Here is a 21,460-nt window from a genome sequence, read left to right on the forward strand (position 1 = left end):
TATGGAAAACACACGGTAAGGCACACTTTACTCCTGTTTCTCCTGTTAGCCTGCTCTTTGCCCACCAGACTCCACTGAAGCGGAGGAGCTGGCTCTCCTTCAACACATTTTTGAATCATCCTGGGACATACTATAGCTATCAATGACACCACATCTGCTTGAAAAGCCAATTTCTTGAAAGTTAGGTGCTGTTTCAAGCATTTCCCTCCTACCTTCAGTCTGCAAGTCAACAAGTTGCATCACAGCTTCACAAACCCTTTTCCCAGCCTGCTCTCCAATATTATATTAGCAGCCTTGAGTTTTCTCCCTCATCCTGTGTGACACCTGTGGACTGTGTAGGTGGAAGAAAGAAGAGGAGGGATGGTTAGCATAATTTCCACCTCAAATTTACTAGAAAAAGGCAAGTTATCCTGTGATACATTTCAAAATAAATCCTTAGGAGGGATCTGTCTCATGCCAAGGGATTCAGAAGCCTCAGATGTGCTTGTGCTGCCCTTCAGTGCTGGTAGGCAGAGTGGGGAAGACCCAGGCTGCCTGATTCACTGTGCCTGAGGAAGGGGTTTACTTGCCAAGCATAAGGGTATGTGGTAGCATAACACATCATGTAGAATCTCATCAGAGAGTATTCTCTAAAAAGGGAAATTATAGCCTCATACTAGCAGAAGGTTTACAAATTGTTATCTCCATTGATATGATTTTGCTTTGATATTGTTTCTACTTTCAAATAAAAATATTACATGTATTCAGAACATCAGAAAGACATCTTTTTACAAACTGAATTTCATACCTACAAGCTCCTATATTTCCTATTCTTGATCATGCAAGTACCCAACAAGAGACAAGTGAATAAATACAGGAGTATTGACACAGCAGATACAGACACATGCAGTGATGAAAAGTTCACATCTTTTCTCTGGCATTTGCTTGCTGTGGCTTGGATTTATATTTCCTCATTTCTTAAGCACTCCTAACATTGAATCAAAGTAGCATGGAGAAGCTACTAACCCTCCTTCTGCACCCTCAAGCAGCTGATCTTTGGTCCACAATGACAGCTTCAAAGAAGCATCTCTCTGCCATTTCTCCTTAAGTGCAACCTCCCAGAGGTGACCCACTCCAACCCACAGAGAGCTATTGCTGTCACCCCACCAGCCATTGCAGGAATCACATTCCCCAGGAAGAACACCAGTTTCTCATAGACAGGCTGTTTGGGTTTTTATTAATTAAACAGTCCATATACAAAGTACTAAATAAATACACAGCTGTGTCAGACGCCAGTGTACCACACACACCCACTGGGAGAGCTCTCTGTAGTTATGTATGAAATACCATGGAAAGCTATTTATCAAATGCAAAGCAGGTTACAGAATGATTCAACTCTGCAGACTCATTGCTCATCACTAGGGTGCAGTCCACACACCACACACACACAAACACACTTCTGCTCACTCATGCCTGGGAAGAAGGGTGTCTGCCCTCTGTAACCTGGATGCTTGGGAAATGTTTGTGTTAACGTCACAGACACACTCAGGAAGAGGCTGAGATCCAGGGTTCACAGGATTATATCCCACCAGGGCATTGCAAGGAGCCACATGGAAGAGGCTTTGTCTTTGGGGATCCACAGCCTGGCATGGCTGGGGTGGGGAGGGAGAGTTTGCAGGGGAGCAGGCACCTTGGGGAGCTCAGCTGAGGCACATGGGCAGAGCCAGAGCTGGAAAGGAAACTGTTAGAACATGAATTGGAACATGTGTCAGTGTAAATTGGTGTAGATGGTTTTATGTCTTTAAGTTTTCTTGCCCATCTCCAGCACGGCTCCTAGATGATGAGGAAGGTGCTGGAAACAAATATGAAAATGAAAAATGGAGTATTCTTTCTCTCTCTCTGCCTCTTCTTCACTGATATCTGGAGGACAGCCAGGCAGGGCTGGGAGTGGGCACAAAAGTAACAGGGGATAAATAAAGATGTCCTCAGTAGTACCTGAGATGTGGGTGGACAGGAGGAAGGAATGTGTAGGGCTGATGCTCCTGCTCCTTCCTCTTCTCCCATCAGATGAGGGGTGCAGGCACCCCCATGAGCTGATTAAAGCAGGTCCTGTCTGGGCCAAAGCCAGTCACAGACCCAGCTGATAATCTTCCTGCTTCTCTAGCATTCCTGCTGGAAATAGGCCAGAATGCTCTTCCATCACAAGAGCATGGAGACAGAGTGAGCAGGGACAGGATGGCCAGGGCTGTGTCTGAAAGCTGTGTCTGAAGAATAACAGGAAGCTACAAAGGTGCCTGTGTGAGGGAAAGAGGATCCCTCTCCTTTTTTGCTGGTGTGGGTTGGTTCTTCTGCAGGATCACCTGCCTTGTCACCATGTGGCCCATTCCCTGGGCCTCTGCTGAGGAGCACTTAGTCTCTGCTCACTGGGGAGCTGCTACTGGGGGCTTTTCCCACCAGTGTAGTCATGGTATGGGCTTGTCCGGGCCTTGGGGCGAGGGATGGAGAAATCATTCTGGGTTTCAATGGCCTGAAAAGGAAGCACAGAACCCTTTACCTTTGAAAACTGGACAGAAGTAATAAAACAAGGCTTATAAAGAAAACAAAGGAAGGAAGGAAGGGGGAAACAGAGCCGAAGGTTTCCTGAGAATGTGACCAATAAGGCTGTGGAAGAGGATCCTGGCAGAACAAATTAGTGATGGAGACAGGTGACCAGAGGGACCATGTGGGAACATGATGTGAGATACTAGGCCTGGCTAGGCTGTGTTCTGAAGGAGGACTGGGGAATGGACTGGTGGACATGCAGACTGCCTGCTCTGGATCTGCACTGCAACTTCCAGTGTCTGCTGGTGGCAATACATTCAGAGCATGGGCTGAGGAAATAAGCACGCTCTCCTGAGGAAAGGGCACAGTCTAATGTAGGAACTGTGCTCCAAGAGAGGACTTCTTATGTAGCACCAAATCCCAAAGTACTGAAATCCATAACCTCTTTACACGGGGCCCCTCTTGCCTTCCCGTGTCCCTGGACACGTCATAGCTCTTTCTTTCCGGCCAGCCACAGGCACCTCCACAAACATGTGACAGAACCACTTGGCTCCATGCAAAGCACAGGCCTGCCTTCACAAAGCCTGCTCTAGGCCCATCTGTCTTTGCCCCTTCTCCTTCCCTTCCTTCCAGCACCTGAACAGTAGCCTGCAGCCTGCGTGTGGCGAAAGGGGTGACGGGGGAATGAACTTACCTTCATCTGAAAGTGAGAAGCATACGGGGAGTAGTTGACATTTCCTGTGTCACAAGACAAAGGCAGGGGAAAGTTAGTGCATTAGTATTACACAGTAGCTCAGAAATACCACATCAAGGGAGATTCAGAGGATCTGTGGCTACATGAGCAGCTGCTTTTAGACTGGTCTAACTATGCAGTGTGCAGGCAGGAATGGGCTAAAATCCGTAGGTGGAGGACATTAAATATTTCCTTCTGAAAGCAGGAATGAATGGTATTGCAAATAACAGGACACAGGTGGCCTTGGAGTTTAGACACCTCCTGTTGCCTCACAATTACTGTCACCACCACCAGCCAAATCCCTCCCACCTGAATGCACAAGACCCCCTTCAGGGTATTCCCTGGGAGAGCACAGCCTTTCTTGGCTATTCCCTCACAAACCTGACTCCAGGTGACCAACGTGACACCAGTAGCAAACCCACACCCAGAAGAATCACATCTCCTACCCACAGTTTTGGGAAACCTCTATTGATAGAAACATTTTGCTTTGTCCAAGTAGGCAAAAGACTCACAGATTAAAGAAAGACCTCCTTGCCTCCTTTTTGGACGATGGATTCATTCTTACATGGATATGGGAACCTGATCAGAACTGAAATAAATAACCTCCAAGGTATAACCTAGATAGGATTGAAGAGCTGATGCACCACTAAGAGACAAAAAAACCCTCCTGATTTTCAACACGGACTTCCCGGATATAGCAAGGTCATAAAGAGTTATATTTCAGCCCTGACATGCAGCAAGTCTCCTACTCAGTCACTGCTCCTACACAACTTCAGCTTTTGCATTGGTCCTCACTCATTTCCCTCATGTCTGGAGATTAATTTGCATGGACATTTCCAAACTTTCATCCGTCTGAAACTTTTTCCTAGCCTCTCATTTTGAATATCATATCATCTTCAAATCTTTTCTTGTAGCTCTCCCACCTCTTTTAGGTCATGAGTGGTGCTTGTGTGCTTAGGGCTGGGGGGGCAGTGGAGTCATTCACTTCACCATACCTTGCACAATTTCATCTTGGGTGTAGGCACGGTTGTCCACTCCAGTTGCCTGCTTTATGAACTTGGGTTGGCAGAAGTCATTTTCTGGAGGGTAGTCCTCTAGCTTCAGAGGAGCAGTGAGGAAACAAATTTCAGGGACAATATACATTATCAGGAAAATCCAGCCATTGGACACCAGAGCAATGGCCACAACAGGATCATCCCACGTTTGTTTGTCCAAAACTGTGTTGCCTTTTATGAGCATAGTGATCCACACCACCCAAATGGCAATGGAGAACAGGACAGTGACAAAGATGTGCGCCCCGTGCCTCTTCCAGCTTTTATATGGCCCACAGAATGTGAACATGGAAACCAAGAAGGTCAGAGCCATCAGGAAGAGCACGTAGATCAGAAGCATGACAAAGTCCTTGTTGGTATTCTCCCGATGCATATTCAGGAATTCTTCTCTCTGGTTTACAAACATGGTGACTAAGTACTCAATGCTGATCACAACTTGTACCAGGGCAAAGGAGACAATGAAGAGCAGCAGCACCCGCCAGGAGAAGGGCTTTCTTCCTCTCACTAGTTTGTTGAGGTTGCAGGCATGGGTGAGGAGGCACGAGAAGCAGAGAGCAAAGATGACTCCAAAGAGGAAGAAGCGAGTGGGGCGAGTCCTGTCATTGAGTTTAATGATGAAGGCAAAAGTGAGACCAAAAACGCCGAGTGTGCCTAAAAGAAAGAAAAAATAGACGGAGATCATGTGCCGCTTGCTGTTGTCTTGGACTTTGCAGATGAGGAAGAAGAGCGAGCAGATGAGGAAAATGGTGATGAGGATGCCTGCTGCAGCCAGCGACTCCAGGACAATCCCCCAGGCCTTCTCTGTGTCACAGAGCAGGTGGTAGTCAGCACCGATGTTGCCGCAGCCTGGGGGAGGTGACGTCGTCATCCTCTTGCCTTCTTGAACAACCTCTCCAAAGCTGTAGAAAAAGAGAAAGCAGAGGCTGTCAAATCAACCATCTGGGTACTGTCAGCAGTGGGGAAGGAGAGGCAGGACAGACCTCCATCCCCACCTTGCTGGGCAAGGACACCACAGTGCTAAAGACACGGGGCAATGGCAGCAGAGTCATCTCAAAGTCTGGCACTGGCTCTCCATCGAGGGCAAGCCAAGCCCCTCAGGAGGAGGCAATTCACCTTGCATGTCCTCTGCACTGTGCCTGATGTTTTAGGAGTGTGGGGAGCAGGGAGAAGGTGAGGCACTGCAGTGGGTACTTGCTTGGTGCCCTGCAGTGCAGAGACTGAGCTGCCTTGTCACTTCTGTGATACAAGAGCAGCTGTAGTCATAACACAGTTTACACTCTTCTGACAAGTTCAAACAACACCAGTACCTTGTACCAGGGAGATTCAGACAGGAACAACGCAGAACAGGAAACTCATTGTTCTCTTTTACATTCATTTTCCCCCTTTTACATTCTCTGAGGCACTTTTGGCTTTGGTTTACCCTTATGAATGAAGGGAGAACTTTAACACCTTTTACCTTGCAGATAACTAACCCGGATGCCTCCAGCACAGCCCTTCTCACTCCAAATTCAACAGCAAATACAGGCCACCAACCACTAGCCCTGAACTAATATTTCTCCTTCTTCACGGCAGGGTAGCAATAAGGAGTGTCTCAAAGACCTCACTCTCCTCCCCAAGACACTGCCTCACACTGACTAGAGGCCTGACTTGTCAGAGCCAACACTATTCATTGTGTGAGAAGTTACCAAACTACTGCATGAGGAGTCCACATGTCAAGGTCTCTAACACATTCCTGCTGCCTCCCAGGGGATAGGAGAGCTTAAGTGGGCTGTTTGGGGGAATTAAGTTCCCTGCTTTCTTGGGAGCTTGAAGCATATGCAGAAACCACAGCACAGGGGCCTCTGGCACATCATGGCCCATTATCCACGCACAGAGGGAGTTTAGACCCTAGGGGACAGGTACTGATTTCTAAATACTAAACTTCTCAGTTAGGCTTGAGTCTCTAAAATCTATCAAAAGAGGAATTTAGATACAATATCACAATGAAACAGGAGCAAACCTGTCCTTAATGGTGACCCACAGTGGAAAAACAGGGGCTTTCTAATAGATGGAAAAACAAAACCAACCTTTCAAAATTTAGACTTTAGTGCTCACTGTGCCATTTGCCTTAATTTTCCTGCTCCAGAACAACATACTGCACTCATGAAGTTGGTTCTCAAACCCTTCCAGCAGGTTTTAGTGAGTGCAGATTGTGTTTTTAATAAATGCAGTTGATCTAACCAAGGAATGAACAAAGGGTGAAAATACCACTGACTCATTCCCAGCCTCACATATGCTTCAATGGACCTGCTAATAACTGAATTGGGAAAATATTTTTTCAGCTTCTAACCTCACTGTATAAAAGATGTGCAGCTCTTCAAAAGGCTGGCTACAATAAAATGCAAATTATTCAAGTATGCAGGAACTTTGGACTCCCATGAAGAGCATGGAATAAGTGGATAACACACGAAGGAGTTTTCACAATCAATGTACACAAAATTTTGGAGATTTATGATCTCTTGCACAGATAGCTGGGTTATCTGGACAATTGTGAGTAATAAATTTCTGAAAATCTAGAGAGAAAATTCTAAAATTTTATCCACAGGCATTTACTGTTGATTAGATTAGCTTATCTGCTCACAGCTCTGGCAGATACAGACTGGTGCTTGCTGTCGAGGCACGTGGAGAGCCCAGAGAACCTGCGTGAGTGACCTGATGACAGCACGGAGCACACCCATAGCTTTGGGTCCTGACCAGTGCTGACAGCCAGTGGTGCTTGCCACAGCCAGCCACCACAGCCAGGGAAACAAACGGGATGGAAATAACCTTCCTGACTTGAGGAACTGGGCCACTTGCAACCATTTTTACTGCCTTCTCTTTTTTTTCCAGGGTAGATGTCCTGCAAGGCATGATGAGGCATGAAGAGCCTCTACCCTGTCTCCTGAGTAAGTGCTGCTCCCCAGAAGGTGTCTGCTCATCCAGCAACTACAGCAGCGTCCAAGAATTCCAAGGGGCTCTGCAGTCTGTGCAAAGAAGCCTGTGCTGTGGTAGCTTATACAGCACCCTCCAAATCTCAACCTCTCGCTTGAGAGAGGAGGAGTCTTCTGCCTCCAACTTGACCCTCCTTTCTCATTGATATTTATACATAAAATACACCCATTCACCCAGAAATTTCCAATGGTTTCCCGGGAGCGTGTCCCCAGCCCCAGTCAGGGCCGGGAGGCACTCTCAGGTCACTGTGGCACCCCGTGCCCGCACAGCCATGGTCCTGCAGCCATCCCAAGCCAGCTGCAGAAGGCAGGCCCAGCCTGGATCCTGTAACACCCTGCCTTGAATTACCTTTCTGGGTCCTGCCTGGAGAAGGCAGCAGGAGGTTCCGTCTAGGAGAGGCACTTTCCCAGCGCACCAGGACCCGGGCACCTCCGCTCCCGCAAGCCCGGCCGAGCAGCAGCTCCGCGCCCGCCGCTCCTGGGAGCTTTAACAGCTGGAGGGCTGAGGAGGTGGGGCTGAGCACGCCTATTCCAGTTCCACCGCCTCTCCTCTCCCACGGGACACGGCTGTGAAAATTCGGCCCCGGTGCCAGGAAATGAAGTAAGGCCTCCTGACGTCAGCGGGGCACTCACCCCGCGTCGGGGTGGGGATGGAGCGCTGGGGCCGCGCTGAGTGCTGCTCGGCCGGGCACCTGATAAGGTGCTCCCCCGTCTGGCTCCTGGCACCCGTGGGTGGGGACCGCGACTATGAATAGCTGTGCGTCCCCTCCCTGCTCCCAGCCTTTTGTGTCTTTGCCTGCTTTCTCCCAGATAAACTGCTTGGCACGGCAGGCGATGAGGAGGCTGCGGCGTGTGAGCGGGCCCGCAGTGCCCGGAGCGAGTGGCAAGCGTGGATCCGGAGATGGTTTGTGTCCTCCGGGCTCCCAACAGGCGCTGCCTCTGCGTGTGGGGACACGGCTGCTCTGCTCGTCCCTTCCACCCGTGCCGCTGAGAGCCACCGGCCTCTTTCCTGAACGGGGCAGCTTGGCTGTCCTTGTGTCTCGCTCAGACCAGCCCTGCTCTCGGAAGGCTCGGTCCTGCCTGCTCGCGAGCACTGAGTCACTTTGTCCAAATTGCTGGCCCAAACAGTTAATGAGCAAAGGCAATGACAAATTCCCCCTTGCTCTACATTTTATGCCTCTGCCTGACACACCTATCAGCACAGCCCCATCTAAATCCTCGAGTATATCCAATGTGTTTGTGACTTCATTTGTTGTTTTAAATATTACTCACTGGGAGTATTTCACTATCCTGATTAAGGAATTGACATCAGGGCCTATCCACATGAAGCACTCAGTCCCTACACACAGCCCCAAACCTAAAAATCCCCCTCACAAAGTTTGTGCTCCTTCCCAAAACCAGGGCTGGGGGTAGAGCGGCTGCATATGCCTGTGCCGAGGTCTAAGTGCCCACAGGTGTCTCATCTGCTTGTTAATTTTGTTTGTTTTAGGGCTTCTGGCTTCTTTCTGGTGCTGATCCTTTTTGAATCTCACATGTGGAGATTGCCACAAAACTCATAGGAGAGTCCTCTCTTCCACAACTCTCAGAAGTACATGAGGACTTGCAGGGATTAGTGAATTGCAGGGATCAGTGAATTGCAGGATCCAGTGAAAGGCAACACTCAGTGCAGTCACTGTAGGGTGGGCCATGCTGAGCCCCAAGACAGTTCTTCATGCCCTTCCTACTTTTATTTCAGTATAAAATCCTGAGGCTTCTTAGGAAAGGACATACCAGGTTTCTCTCCATTAAATTAATCTAAACTTTAAAGCAGGTCCTGGGCTTAGTGAGCCAGTCAGGAAGGAGGCAGTTATGAAAAATGAGAAGAGAAAATAAGTAGAGATAGAGAAGAGTTTAGCATCATCTCAGTGGGACCCAACTTGTCTTAGGAAAGCATCCCAAGACGCTTTCAAAGGTCACTGGTCACTGCCAGCCTATTTGCATCTTGTCAGAGCACATTATGGACTGCCAGCTACTTCCCTACATTTGCACAGACACAAAAGACCTCATGGAATAAACCATGTCAAATTATATCAGGGAAAGAAAAGAAGAAAAGATAAAAGTAACACAGACATTTTTCAGAATGCCTGAGAGATCCATGAGAGTCAGTCATCAAACATAACCTGTACTTTCAGAAGGCTAATGGGGCTACATTTAAAAACAATCCCAAGTGATTTAGGAGCCTGAGGGCTGCTGACTCACTGTAGTGAGACATGGTGTCCGTGGCTCTCATGCTGTGCCAAGGAGGGTGGAGAGGCACCACTGGTCTGCATGTGTGAGCACAAATGGCACAGTGATCACACCAGAAAGGTGAGATGGCTGTCACCTCGCTTTAGGGACAGGATGTAACCTGCAGATAGAGGCACCTAAATTTAGATGTCTGATGGTTGTTACCTAAATGTGAACTGAGTGTTTCAGCTCCCAAACAGCTGTAAGGTCAGGAGGACTGTCCCGGCTGACTGGATGCAGGTGCCTATTTCTGTGTACACTGAAATGCTCCCAGGTGTGGTTGCCTGGATTGCCTGGGGCCTCACTTTAGTTGCTTGCACACCAGCATAGCATCATTTGAGATGCTCCAGTGTCTCCTGCTCAACTTCCAGTGACCACTGCAGGAGCACATGAATTTCCCATACCTTCTCTGTCAGATCTGGCAGTCCTGTGCAGATGTTTTGGATACCCTTAGGCATCTCAAATCACCTTTGTCAGAGCAAATGGATTGAGTGCTCAATCTCCCTGGCTGTTTCAGAGGTGAGATGGCCAGCTGATATGTAGTACCCAGTCCAGTGCAAGGACTTAATTCTGGTACACCAGCATAGATAAATAGTTAATTGAAGGTGCTCTGTTACCTGTTACTCAGTGAACAGCATAGGGGTGGCATAGAAGATACAAGAGCTGTGGGAATCTAGTGCTCTTTCTGGAGCATTAGTTCACTCTAATGACACAGAAGATCCCAAATGACCCTAGGCAGCAGAGTATGGACAATCAAATAGACTCCTAGATGTCTACAGAGCAGACTTCTTCATTGGAGGCGGTCATGTGGATTCCCACTATAGTTGGTGGAGAGAAAGGGGCACTTCCAGGATAGTTGATCTGCTTCAAGACAAACCAAATCACACCTGAGAACTCCTCATTTCTTTCCAATAGAGATGGAGGCAAGGGAATTGTACAGATCATTACACTTGACAGCTGAATTGCATAGCAAATCTCCAAAATAATTTAAACACAATCCAGTAGCAAAATGCTGGTAATGTTGGAAGTTCCTTTAAGTGGGAAGCTGTTGGTAGCAGCTTCCTGCTTGCTTTGGCAATATTGCAGCCCTGGACAAGCAAGCTGGCTGCTGATAGTGGGAAGGATAATTGACAAGGAGAGTCAGGGACAGCAGCAGGGTCTGACCCCTTTGGGGAACAGGCACCCACAACCCCCAGTTCTCAGGCAGCAGGATGAGGGCTGTGCTCTCCCTCTGAGTCAGCTCTGCTCCCTGCACCTTCTTGCTGCTGGCATTGCTTGGCTCTGCTCCCTGCTGCGGGGTGGGAGTGCCCAGCTCTGCCCAGTGCCCTGGGCCAGCCCTTCTCCACTGGCTTCAGTGTCACAGCAAATGGCAGAATGCTGCAGCCCCTCAGCTCAGCCAGGCGTGGGGAAGGAAGCAGGGACTGAGGTGCAGGGACTGAGATAGCATCTTTTATTAAAACGAGTAATAAGGCAAGCAGATGCCTGGGGAGAGATGGTGCATGGCGCTCTGGAATGTGTCTAACTAAAAGGTTTATGTTTGATATTGGCTGCACTGTGAATAGGTTTGTGTCATTCCTTCTGCTTAGCTACCTGTGCACAACAGATAGCTTAATAACATAAGAACAGCCTTGCTCCCTGAAAAACATCCCCGTGCCAGTACTTATTACAGTCATCCTGAGCTAACATTACAGCAAGCTCCATCCATTTTCTTCATCTTTAAATCAGTTCAGGTATAACCATTATGACACTCTTGGAAAGAGCCTGTCACAGAGATGATGAGTCTTCAGCCAGCCAGCTCAGGGCATCATTGCCTTAGACAGGAGAGAAGACAAGGGAAGGGGTGTCATTTCTGGAAAGGGACATGTGGGATCTTTGCATAATACTGGACTTTCTCCTGGGTGTCCTGCCCTTGAATCCCTCCTGTTCTGGCTTTGAAAGCATGTATCCAAGGATTACCAAAAACTCTAAGACTCTAAGAATTGAATAGTTTTCCTTTGGAAATGAAGAGTATTGCACCAAAAAGTAAATATTATCTAAAATAATGGCAGAAGAAACACATTCTGTTGTCCTTCAGAGCCTTTACTTGTCTCTGCAGCTATCAGCTCTTCCAAACTGCATGCTGTGCTCCCTGCCATTCTCAGTCTCAGGAAAAATATAAACATTTCTGGTATGTAACAATGCTTTGCTTTCTGTGCTGATTGCTGCTTCCTCTCAAAGAGGTTCCCTTCTTTAAATGAGCAGGTTTTGACCAACCCCTTTCTCTTCCTGGCTCCTAAATGCCCTAATTCCTGGTACAGGACTTTCATTTACTGGGAAAGGGATAGATTTGGTCAAGGAAAGGACAAGGAGACTTGTTAAAATATTGAAATCAATGTTATTGAGTATATCCTATAAACAGAAACTTTCAAACCTGTGAATTAACTGTTACAGTATTCCTAATTGGTGAGAAGACCTTGCTTACAGAAACGGACTGCCTGGTCCTTCACTAGGAATATGATGCTCTTGCAGTGCTGCAAACAGGATCACTTCTGCACACAATGCCAGGTGTGAACAGCCTGGTACCTGGAAACCCAGGGGCTGGGAGTAGCTCCTGCTGAACCTGGGCTGAGTTCGTGCCTTGGACTTGCTCCTGCCCCATGGGGACAGCTATCACAGCCTTTCATACTCCACAAGTGTGGAAGCTGGAGCAAGAATGGGCAGAAATAAGGGGAGAACAGCTGAAACTGTGACTGTGATTGCTTTGGCCAGGAAGAGCCTTTTCATACAACAAAACTGGTGCTTTTAAAGGTCGTGAACAAGTTTAAAAAATAATTAGATTTATCACCTCCTTTAGTACTTTCACCAGTATGCTGATTGACATTTCACTCATGACAACTGAACCATTCCTCTACATGTAGTTTCCTGGTAGTTTCCTGTGCCCACCCACTTACCAGTTCAGCAAAGAATGCTCCAGCCCTCCTTTATGACATTAATCTCATCTGCTTTTATGCTGATGCATTCCCAAAGCAGCAAGTTGCCCTGGTATGTATGACTGGGTATTGTATATAGACAGACATTTTTGGAAAATAACTCTCAGTAAACAAGGGACCTGAAAACATACCCCTAGAAAGGAAGAGAACCAGGAAGATCCAGGAGGATCTGCATTTGCTTTCTCCCAGAAAAACTGACTCCAAGGCTGGGGTAATGATTTAGGAGAGAGGACATCTGGCTGCGTGTTTAACTAGTGGGACATGATAGAGAGACTGTCAGCAAAGCACTCCAGGAGGAGCCAGCCTTTGCTTTCCTTGTGTCCCAGTCCTGGTTTTGGTACCCTTGTGTGGCCACTAATGGTGTTCCTTTCGGCATTCCTTGCCCACTGTGTCTGGAGCAGTTTCCCCTTTTCCCTCCTTGTCCTCCCCACACTGTGGGATGTGGGGTTGCGAAGACTGGCTGAGATTCTTGCTTGGAGAGGATTAGGCTCCCTCTTTCATGGGTGGCTGTTGGCAATAGAGATTCTGAGATAGCCATCCTGCCCTGGAATCTGATTTCTCCAGCCAGCAGCATCTTGGGTAAGAGGTTCTGCAGGAGACTGCTTCCATGCAAGGAGTATTCCTGGGAATACAAAAACGACCCTGCTCAATGATATTGAAAATTCTTCTTTACTGCTTCTGAATCAAACACCACCACAATAGCACAAAGAAAAGCTGAGATCCAACATAAATCACTCCTCCCTTTTAGACTTCATCAGAAAAGAAAAAACAAAAACATTGATAGATTTTGGATTATTTTTTATCAACAAGCTTCTTCATGCAAGTACAGATCTGTGTCCCCACGCAGCCAGCATAAAATCTGGCATAAACTCAGTATTGTCTCTCCTGGATAAATTAGCAAAAATACAGTTGTGTTTACATGTTTAATCAGAGACATCTGGTTGGACTTGATGATCTTAAAGATTTTTCCAACCTTATTGATTCTATGAAATGGCTACAAGTGGCTACAAGTCTGCTACTGACTGCAGAACCACAGCCTGGGAAGAAGCCAGCAGTTTTGGTCAGTGTGTGTATTCTAACCTTTAATCAATGCTATGATTTTTCTTGACAGAAATTAACATCAGGGGAGAAAAATATAAGAAACAATTTTAAGATAAGGTCAAGTAATTGAATTCACAGCCTATTGATCCCAAATATTTTCTTGCAGTTTAGAGCAGGCCCCCAGGCAGGCAGTTCTTGCTCTCTGAGTGTCACAAATCCCAGTGTCACCTCCTGGAGCTGGAGAGTTGCTGAGGAGCCATGTAGAGAACCACAGTGGGAATCTCAGTCAGGCTTCAGGAAAATGAAAGCAAAGAATGTGATAACACACAATGCTCTGCTGCCAGCCCTACTGAAGGATGTCTTGCTGCAGTCCTGGGAGAAAGAGCTTCTCTTCTGTGCAGTTTCTTCTGGGGTGCTAGGGGCTGGGCAGCAAAGCTCAGGCACTTGGAGTTGGGGGCTCCATCTGCCTGCTCTGCTCTGATCCACAGACACAGGCATCTCCCAGGAGCCATGGGCATTAAAATGTATGGGTGCTCATGATTTGAGGGGAGATGATTTGTGTTCCTGTGGGTTAGAGCTGGAGACTGTTAGAAGTGCCAGGCCAGTGCTTACTTGGCAGAAATGCCAGTGAGCAATAGTTACCAGATTATATATAAATGACTTATAAAGCCAACGCCTCACTTCTGCTTGATAGTTCACTCAAGATAAAGTTTGTTGCTTGGCGCTGATTATAGACCATAAAACTTGTCAGATATCTCAGAAGGCTGCTCAAGGACTCACTCAGATGTCAGTATCCATCAGGGGAGTACTAGCTTGGTCCATGCTCGAGTCCTGCCCCAGCTCAGTGTGTGTGTGCCAAAAAGACCGCTATAGCCTTGCAAATGCTCAGATGAGACAGGAGAACAGCAAGGATGTGTGCTTTATCAGGCTAGGGCTAGGACCATGTTTTCAGTATGCACAAAATGCCTTTTCACTCAAATCCTGAGGACTCGCCTCCCTGTGGCAACCCAGGAACCTGGGGAAACACTTGGTTCCTGGCACAGGTAGATGGTATGTCTTGGAAGATTTGACATCTCATGCACAGATGGCAGTGGGTCCCACCTCTGCTGGGGGAGCTTGATGATTGCTTAGGATGCTCATCCTGGGCAGAGGATGGAGATGGCTGGGCAACAGAACTCAGTATCCTCCATTTAAAAGGCCAGCATATTGCTGGCCACCTTCTTTTCACTTGGCACAAGATTATGCATGCAGGTCTCCTTCCACTGCTTCCTCTGTCACGGTGTGCATTGAGGCGAGTGGATTGCTCTTCCAGCTTTGAGGACAACACAGGCACAGTGTCCCTGGATACTGCCTCACTGGAGGCCCAGGACTGCACTTCAGTTCTTTACTCCTCCCACCAAAACGCTTTTCTTAAATTATTCTCTTAATGCAGCATTTGCCAGAAGTGACCAGTTGTGGCATCAGTATTAAGGTCTCAAGTTTCTTTCCACCCTATTTGCTAATCACAACTGATGCTTTATGAAATCTCCAAGTATCACGAGAGACACTGAGCTCCCACAGGGACATACCAGCCACATGGGTGTGTTTCAGAGGCCTGATAGCATTCCTGTTGGCTTCTGTAAAATGAGGCCTCTTTCTGCAGTTTCTACCTAATTTTGGCAGGCACACACCCACACAAACACACACATACCTGTGTGCAAGCACACACACCCTGCTGTCAGCCACACCCAGCCTCACTCTTGCCTCTGTGGCTGCAATGTCTACTAAAACCAGATATAAATTCTAGTTCTAATAACTAGAAGGACTTCAAGGTGTGAGGGTGCTGTTGGTGGAAGTGGTAGCTAGGTGAGGGAAGAGCAAGAGAAGGCAATGACAAGCCAGGAGTGGAAGTGGCATTCAGGCAGGTTGAGAAAGAGAACGGGCAGTTGCAAGCCAGAAGCATCACTGAAAATGGTTTTCCATAGAAAATTCACTGCAGGATATGTAGCATATCTACCTATTGTCCCTCTGCAAGGGGTCTCCTGTGCTTTGGGGTGCCAGATCCAAAAGATGTGCACTCTTTAAATGCTATCTAGTTCAGTAGCTCCACTTTTTAAAGATGGAGCACTTGAGGCCATAGATTTGAATCCTAACCAGAGAGATTAAGTACTTGAGAACTGAAGCAGAGGCCTAATGTAATCCATTTAATTATTCTCCCTTTAAATCTTTCACAATAAAGAGTGGAAATCTCAAAGGGGAAAGTTAACTGAAAAATGCAGTCTGTGCATAAAATTCCTACTATTATTAAGTTTTCTGATTCATGCAAAGAAAAAAAATCCCTCAAATATATAAACACTCACACATACACAGATACTCCTCCTCACTCATTTGACCAAAAGTCCATTACTCCATTGAAAGTTCAGATGGAAATTTCCACAGACAATTCAGACCAGCTGTCAGAACTCAAAAGTGTTTCTTTATCTGCTGCTGGAATAGTTTCCTTGTCTCACCTCACAGCTTCATTTAGCTCTTCTCCTGATTTCAGATAAGCCTGTGGAAATATTTGCCGTCTCACATTTGCTATGGTCACTAAAGATATTGTAAACTTGACATGTTTACAATGACAAGCAGCAATATTGGATTAGAAAAGAACATTACACTGTTAAACGTGAACTTCCAGACTGGATGTTGTGCCCAGGGCTAGGAGAAGGTGAGGTCTGAACTAGACAAAAAATACAACTGATTGCCATGTCCCTGGCATTGATTATTTTTCTTCCAAACTTCTTGACAACCCGGGAGCTCCCCTAAGCTAGGGAGAAGAACACCAGTGTGCAGTTATTAATAGCCAGACGGAGAGGACTTGGCTGAAATAGAGAAGGTTTACAAAGCTTCTGCCTTGCAATATGAAGAGAAAGAGGTCCTGTGCAACTATTTGGACCAGTAATTCCAGCCTAAGGAGCCCCTTTCTGGCTGTGCTGTGCTTCTTTCCTGGGCCACTTAGCTGGCTGCTGGGTGTGATGGACAAGCCTGCCGTGGGAGCCCCTGGACTCTCCAGACCCAGCAGCCCTGGCTCTTTTGCTTGGTAAACAAAAGCGACACTGTGAGTGGCAGCCATACCCCAGGGAAGGGTTGAGTGCAGGTTTAATTGCCAATTACCCTCTTCAGAGATGCAAACACAGCTTCAGCTAATGGTATTAGCAATCCAGAAAAGCATCAGAGATGAGGGATTCCTCTTGGTATGTGCATGATAAGCCAAGGAGAAGCTTTGCCTCTCTGCAGCAGGTTCTTCTCCTCTTCCAAAGTTGTTGCATTGCCTGATAATCCCTTCCTTGTTCATTATGAACAAGCTGCTATAACAGACACTTGTTTGCAGCCATGAAATACCAACTGGAACACGAGTAGCTCTCTTTAAAAGGCTATATATTGCTTTTTCCAGGAATCCCTGGCTGCTGACGGGACCTCACCCAGGATAAGACCCATCAGCTTTTGGGCACAAGGTAGTGCTGCTGCATTTCAACAAGCAAGCATTGTTCCCTCTCTGGGACCTGTGGGGAGGTTTATTTGACCACACAGAAAATTACGTGCCTTTGTGCCTACATTTTAAAAGGCACAAATAATCACTACAAATTTTTGCACAGACCTTCTACTTGGCACACAACACATCCAATTATGTGGCATGAACTAATTTGAAAAAAAAAAAGCCTATGCTGTATGTGAATGAAGGGATCCCACCCACATATGCTATGGATTTGAGCAATATTATTGCTCCAAGGGCTTTATCAAATTACAGGGCTGTGATACACACGGGATTCATGTTATCATGAGATTTTACAGTACATGGGGTTGGCTTTCCCTCAGTCAGAACTGAACACGCACAGTAGATCTGAAGCTGTGTTGGACCAGAACTAAACCAAACCAGCTTCAGTTCTTAACAACCCAAATGAGAACTAAATCCAGCCTCTAATGATTCACCTGTTTGATCAGAAGTGTGCTATCACTAGAGGTAAAGGCAAAGAAAAGTAGCAATCCACATGCATGATTCTGCCAAACAAAGCACACATTCTGGATGTGTTACATGACAATCTGGTTTCTTTAGCAAATGCAGCATCTGTTAACAGTCCTGTTCCAATTTTTAAAAAAGTCTGCTATTATGTAACAGTTGATAATCCCCAATCTCCGGAGTGGTTAATCTAGATGTGTGCATGGTTAAAACCTCTGCTGGCCAATTGAAATCTGACTATCTTAACTACTCATTTATAATCATGGAGCAGAACAATGACACTGTTGAAACTATTACTGGTTAGGACACATCCTAACCTTGCAGGACAACACAAAATTTTGATTGTTTTGCCCTAAATCTAACCAACCTTCTTGTAATTTATCAAAAGGAGTTGACTACTACAAGTAATGAGTTGAAACAAGTTGTTGAATATAAATAAACCATCTTTTCCTAACAAGCCGTGTTAATTAATTAACAAAATTAAGATTAATTAACAAGAGACTTGCCTAGAGAGCCCAGCAGGATCTCTGTTACTTTCCATCATATACCTACTTGTTTGGTATCTTCCAGAGCACCTGGAAACACAGATTCCAGCCAGTCCCTTACAAGCTGAGGTGGGATATGCCTGCAGGTGTGCAGTGGAGGAACCTCTACCTGCACAGGGGTTGTAGTAGCTTCCTCTGTAAGAGGCTTCAAGGCACACAAGTGTTTCCTAAACTAACATTAAGATGGAGAGAGCCATGTGGGAATACTGAGGCAGCTCACATCTTCCCTATACTCTGGAAAACAAAAGCAGAACAGAACTGAATGCAAACAGCTTGGGCAGACGCCTGTTAGACAGGAGAAGAGCCTGCAGGACCATATTGTAATGCAGTATGAACAGCAAAGCACAGAACCAGCCCTGTTGAGAGGGCCTGGTGCAGGCTATTTGGGGGGCAAGGCTGGGGAAAAGTAAGCAGGAGAGAATGCAGGAGGTGCTTAGAAAAGGGGAGGCATACATGAGACTTTCATGGAGAAGGAAGGGATTCAAACATGTAGGAGAGGCTAAAGGTGGTGTGAGAAGATTGGAGGTCCCAAAAGATCACCAAATAATGGAAGCTTACTAGTGCAACACATTCTGGGACATGTTGAGTAAGAGGAAATCTTGCCTGGGAAGGATCTCAGCAGAACTCAGCAGATCTGTGTCAGCTGAAGAAACAAAGCACATCACTGTCAGTTAATTATGTGAAGGGAACCCTTGGCCAATGCTTCCAAAGAAACAAGTCAGTCCATGTGGAAAAACCTGAAGGCAGGGAGGGTAGCTGCACTCAGGCACTCGTGGGCAGAGGAGCTTCCTTACCCCAGCCTGTGCAGAGATTCCCTGTCCCTCAGTCACAGGAGAGGTGGTTCCCCAACTTCATGCACCTGCAAGCATCACTGTCCAAGACACCAGTCACTGAATGCTTCCAAAGCTTAGTGGAATCCCTTGGTAAGCCTTATCTGATCAAACGATGGGAGGGGACTGTGGGGTGGGTAATGATGCAATCTGGCAAGACAATTCAGGAGAGCAGGAAGAAGCAAAGTGTGCCTCTGGGATTCTGCCGACACGCAGAGCAGGCAGGCTCTCCTGCTCTGCTGTACCAGCACCTTGTGTGTCAGGCAGTTCTGGTTCCTGCCGTGAGGCTCAGCCCATTGCCCATGTCAGTCACAAAGAAAAGCCTTCCAGCTGGAGCCAGAACCCAGGGCAGTACAGAAGCTCACAAGCTGTTTCCCTCTATACAGAATTCATTTTAAGGCACACAGCTTCTGGTTTTAAGGCTCATGGCTCTACTTTGGCAAAGCAAGCAGAAATTTACACATTTGTCCTGCCATCATGAAGGCAGAGGAAACGAGTATCCAGATCACAGCAGTCACTTCAAAGCAAGGTCACCCAACCATGCCTGGCTTCAGTTCTCTATTTGTCAGAAGTCTTTTCCCACCAAGAGAGATAACAGCTTCATGCGAACTCACTATCCTGCTGGAAAAGAGGGCCTCTCCTCCCATCAGTCCTCCTCTTTATCCCTGTATTTTCACATGTCAATAATTTACAGCACTTACAGTCTTTTCCACAGACTTCAGCATCTTTTTGGACATTAATTCACAAGACATTTGAAGCACAAAAGCATCCCCACCAGCACATTTTCTGTTCTGTCCCTATAAATTGGTAATACACAGTCCTGTAGATCTCAGGTTTCAGAGAAACAAAGGGCTAACAAAGCTGGACACTTCCAGCTGAGGCTGCCCCGGCCCAAGAAGTGGAAGCTAAAGAACGTGACAAAGGAGGAGAGCTCTCAAAGATTTTAATCTGTTTATTCTGACTGGAAGAGGACAGCCAGTTCAGGGGCTCCACCTTCCTTTTCAAGAAAGAACAGAGTAATTAGCTTTCCAAAGGGCTTCTTGTGTTAAAATGAAAAAAGAAAAAAAGGAAGTCTTATTGGCTGTATGTGTAAGATGCAGAGATAAAGACACTCACCAAAGATTTAATTGATACTATGCCCTCCAACAAGCTCCCTTGCCATTGCACAACAGGTTCACCAACAACAGAAAGCTAACAGGGCCCTTGCACTAATCAAGTCTTCCCCTACATTTGCTGCTTCTACTAAACCCAAGAGAGCCACAATTTTCTGCCATAGGATTTTCAGAGGACACAGCAGTCACATATTCACAAACAGTCCGTGCAAGGGCAAGGGCAAGACTAGTGATAGTGACTCCCTCCCCATCAGCTTAATGCAACCCTGATGGAGAGGGAATTTCCACACTCATGATAAACTGTTCATCAGACAGACCAGGTGGCAGCATTTGAAAGAGGAGGGAATAGCCTGAGAATACAGAGAATGGATCTTCACAAAGTCTTCCTCTGAACTAGACAGAAGCAGTACAATTGGAGTACAGAAGTCATATCTGAGTGGCAGCTTTGGAAGAAACAAAGGGTCACAAAACACTAGCAGGTTTTTTGCAAGGAAGAGCTCTATAACAGACTCACCCAAGGTGAGAAGGCCTGGCTACAGCCAGCCAGATAACCTGACATCTGCCTGTGCTTATGTCTAAGTTCGATCTTAGAGAGAACATAGTAAAAAATCTGTTTCTGACATTTCTTCCACAGATCTTTTATAACCATTCCTCACTATGTAATCCATTATGGAGAGAAGAGCCTTTTTCATTTTCAAAATTTTGCATTTTTATCTAAACTCTTTTTGAAAATTGGGAAGGCAACTCCACGATTCCTAGATAATACTGAAGAAATTCTCACCAATGGGTAGAGGAAGACTAAACTAAAATACATATATGTCATGTCTGGTGCCCCATGTGTGGAGACGCGAGCTCTGACTCCATGTTCAGAAGGCTGGTTTATTATGCTATGATATATATTATATTAAAATACTACATTAAAACTATAGTAAAAGAATAGAGAGAAAAGATGGATCAGAAGGCTAGAAAGAACAGGAACAGAATGAATAACAGAGGCTTGTGACTCCCCGAGAGTCTGAGCCAGCTGCATCTGTGATTGGCTCTTAATTAGAAACAACCAACATGCACCAATCACAGCTGCACCTGTTGCATTCCACAGCAGCAGATAGTTATTGTTTACATTTTTTTCCTGAGGTCCTCAGCTCCTCAGGAGGGAAAAATCCTAGCAAAGGATTTTTCATAAAATATCATGGTAACACATATACATCCCTTGAATGTATCCAATGGAAAATAGCTCAAAGCTCTGCAGGATCTCCAAGAAGCATCTCAAAACCTGCAACTACAGGCATGGAAAGCTGCTTTGTCAGGAGTCTGTTAGGCTGTCTGCTTCATGTTGTTGTGTTTGGAGAAGACTAATCCTTAATGACCAAAGACAGCCTCTGGCAGGCACCAGGGTAAAGGCTTAACAAGCCTGTAAGCTTGCACATGAGCAGTAGTAATAGGAA

At 46.4% G+C, this 21,460-nt stretch overlaps 1 protein-coding gene across 1 annotated transcript; it reads right to left on the minus strand.

Moving 5' to 3' along the window:
* Nucleotides 1-1,205: 1,205 nt before the first annotated feature.
* Nucleotides 1,206-7,803, minus strand: LOC121361227 (retinoic acid-induced protein 3-like). The gene is made up of 4 exons (XM_041481714.1): nt 7,624-7,803; nt 4,249-5,204; nt 3,215-3,258; nt 1,206-2,506 (listed from the first exon to the last, which is right to left on the minus strand). The coding sequence occupies exons 2-4, from the start codon at nt 5,171-5,173 to the stop codon at nt 2,414-2,416; spliced, it is 1,062 nt and encodes a 353-aa protein (XP_041337648.1). The 5' UTR covers nt 5,174-5,204; nt 7,624-7,803; the 3' UTR covers nt 1,206-2,413.
* Between the last annotated feature and the right edge of the window lie 13,657 nt (nt 7,804-21,460).

This window comes from Pyrgilauda ruficollis, unplaced genomic scaffold (genome assembly GCF_017590135.1).
Source record: "Pyrgilauda ruficollis isolate IOZ18807 unplaced genomic scaffold, ASM1759013v1 scaffold56, whole genome shotgun sequence".
NCBI classification, from domain to species: Eukaryota; Metazoa; Chordata; class Aves; order Passeriformes; family Passeridae; genus Pyrgilauda; species Pyrgilauda ruficollis.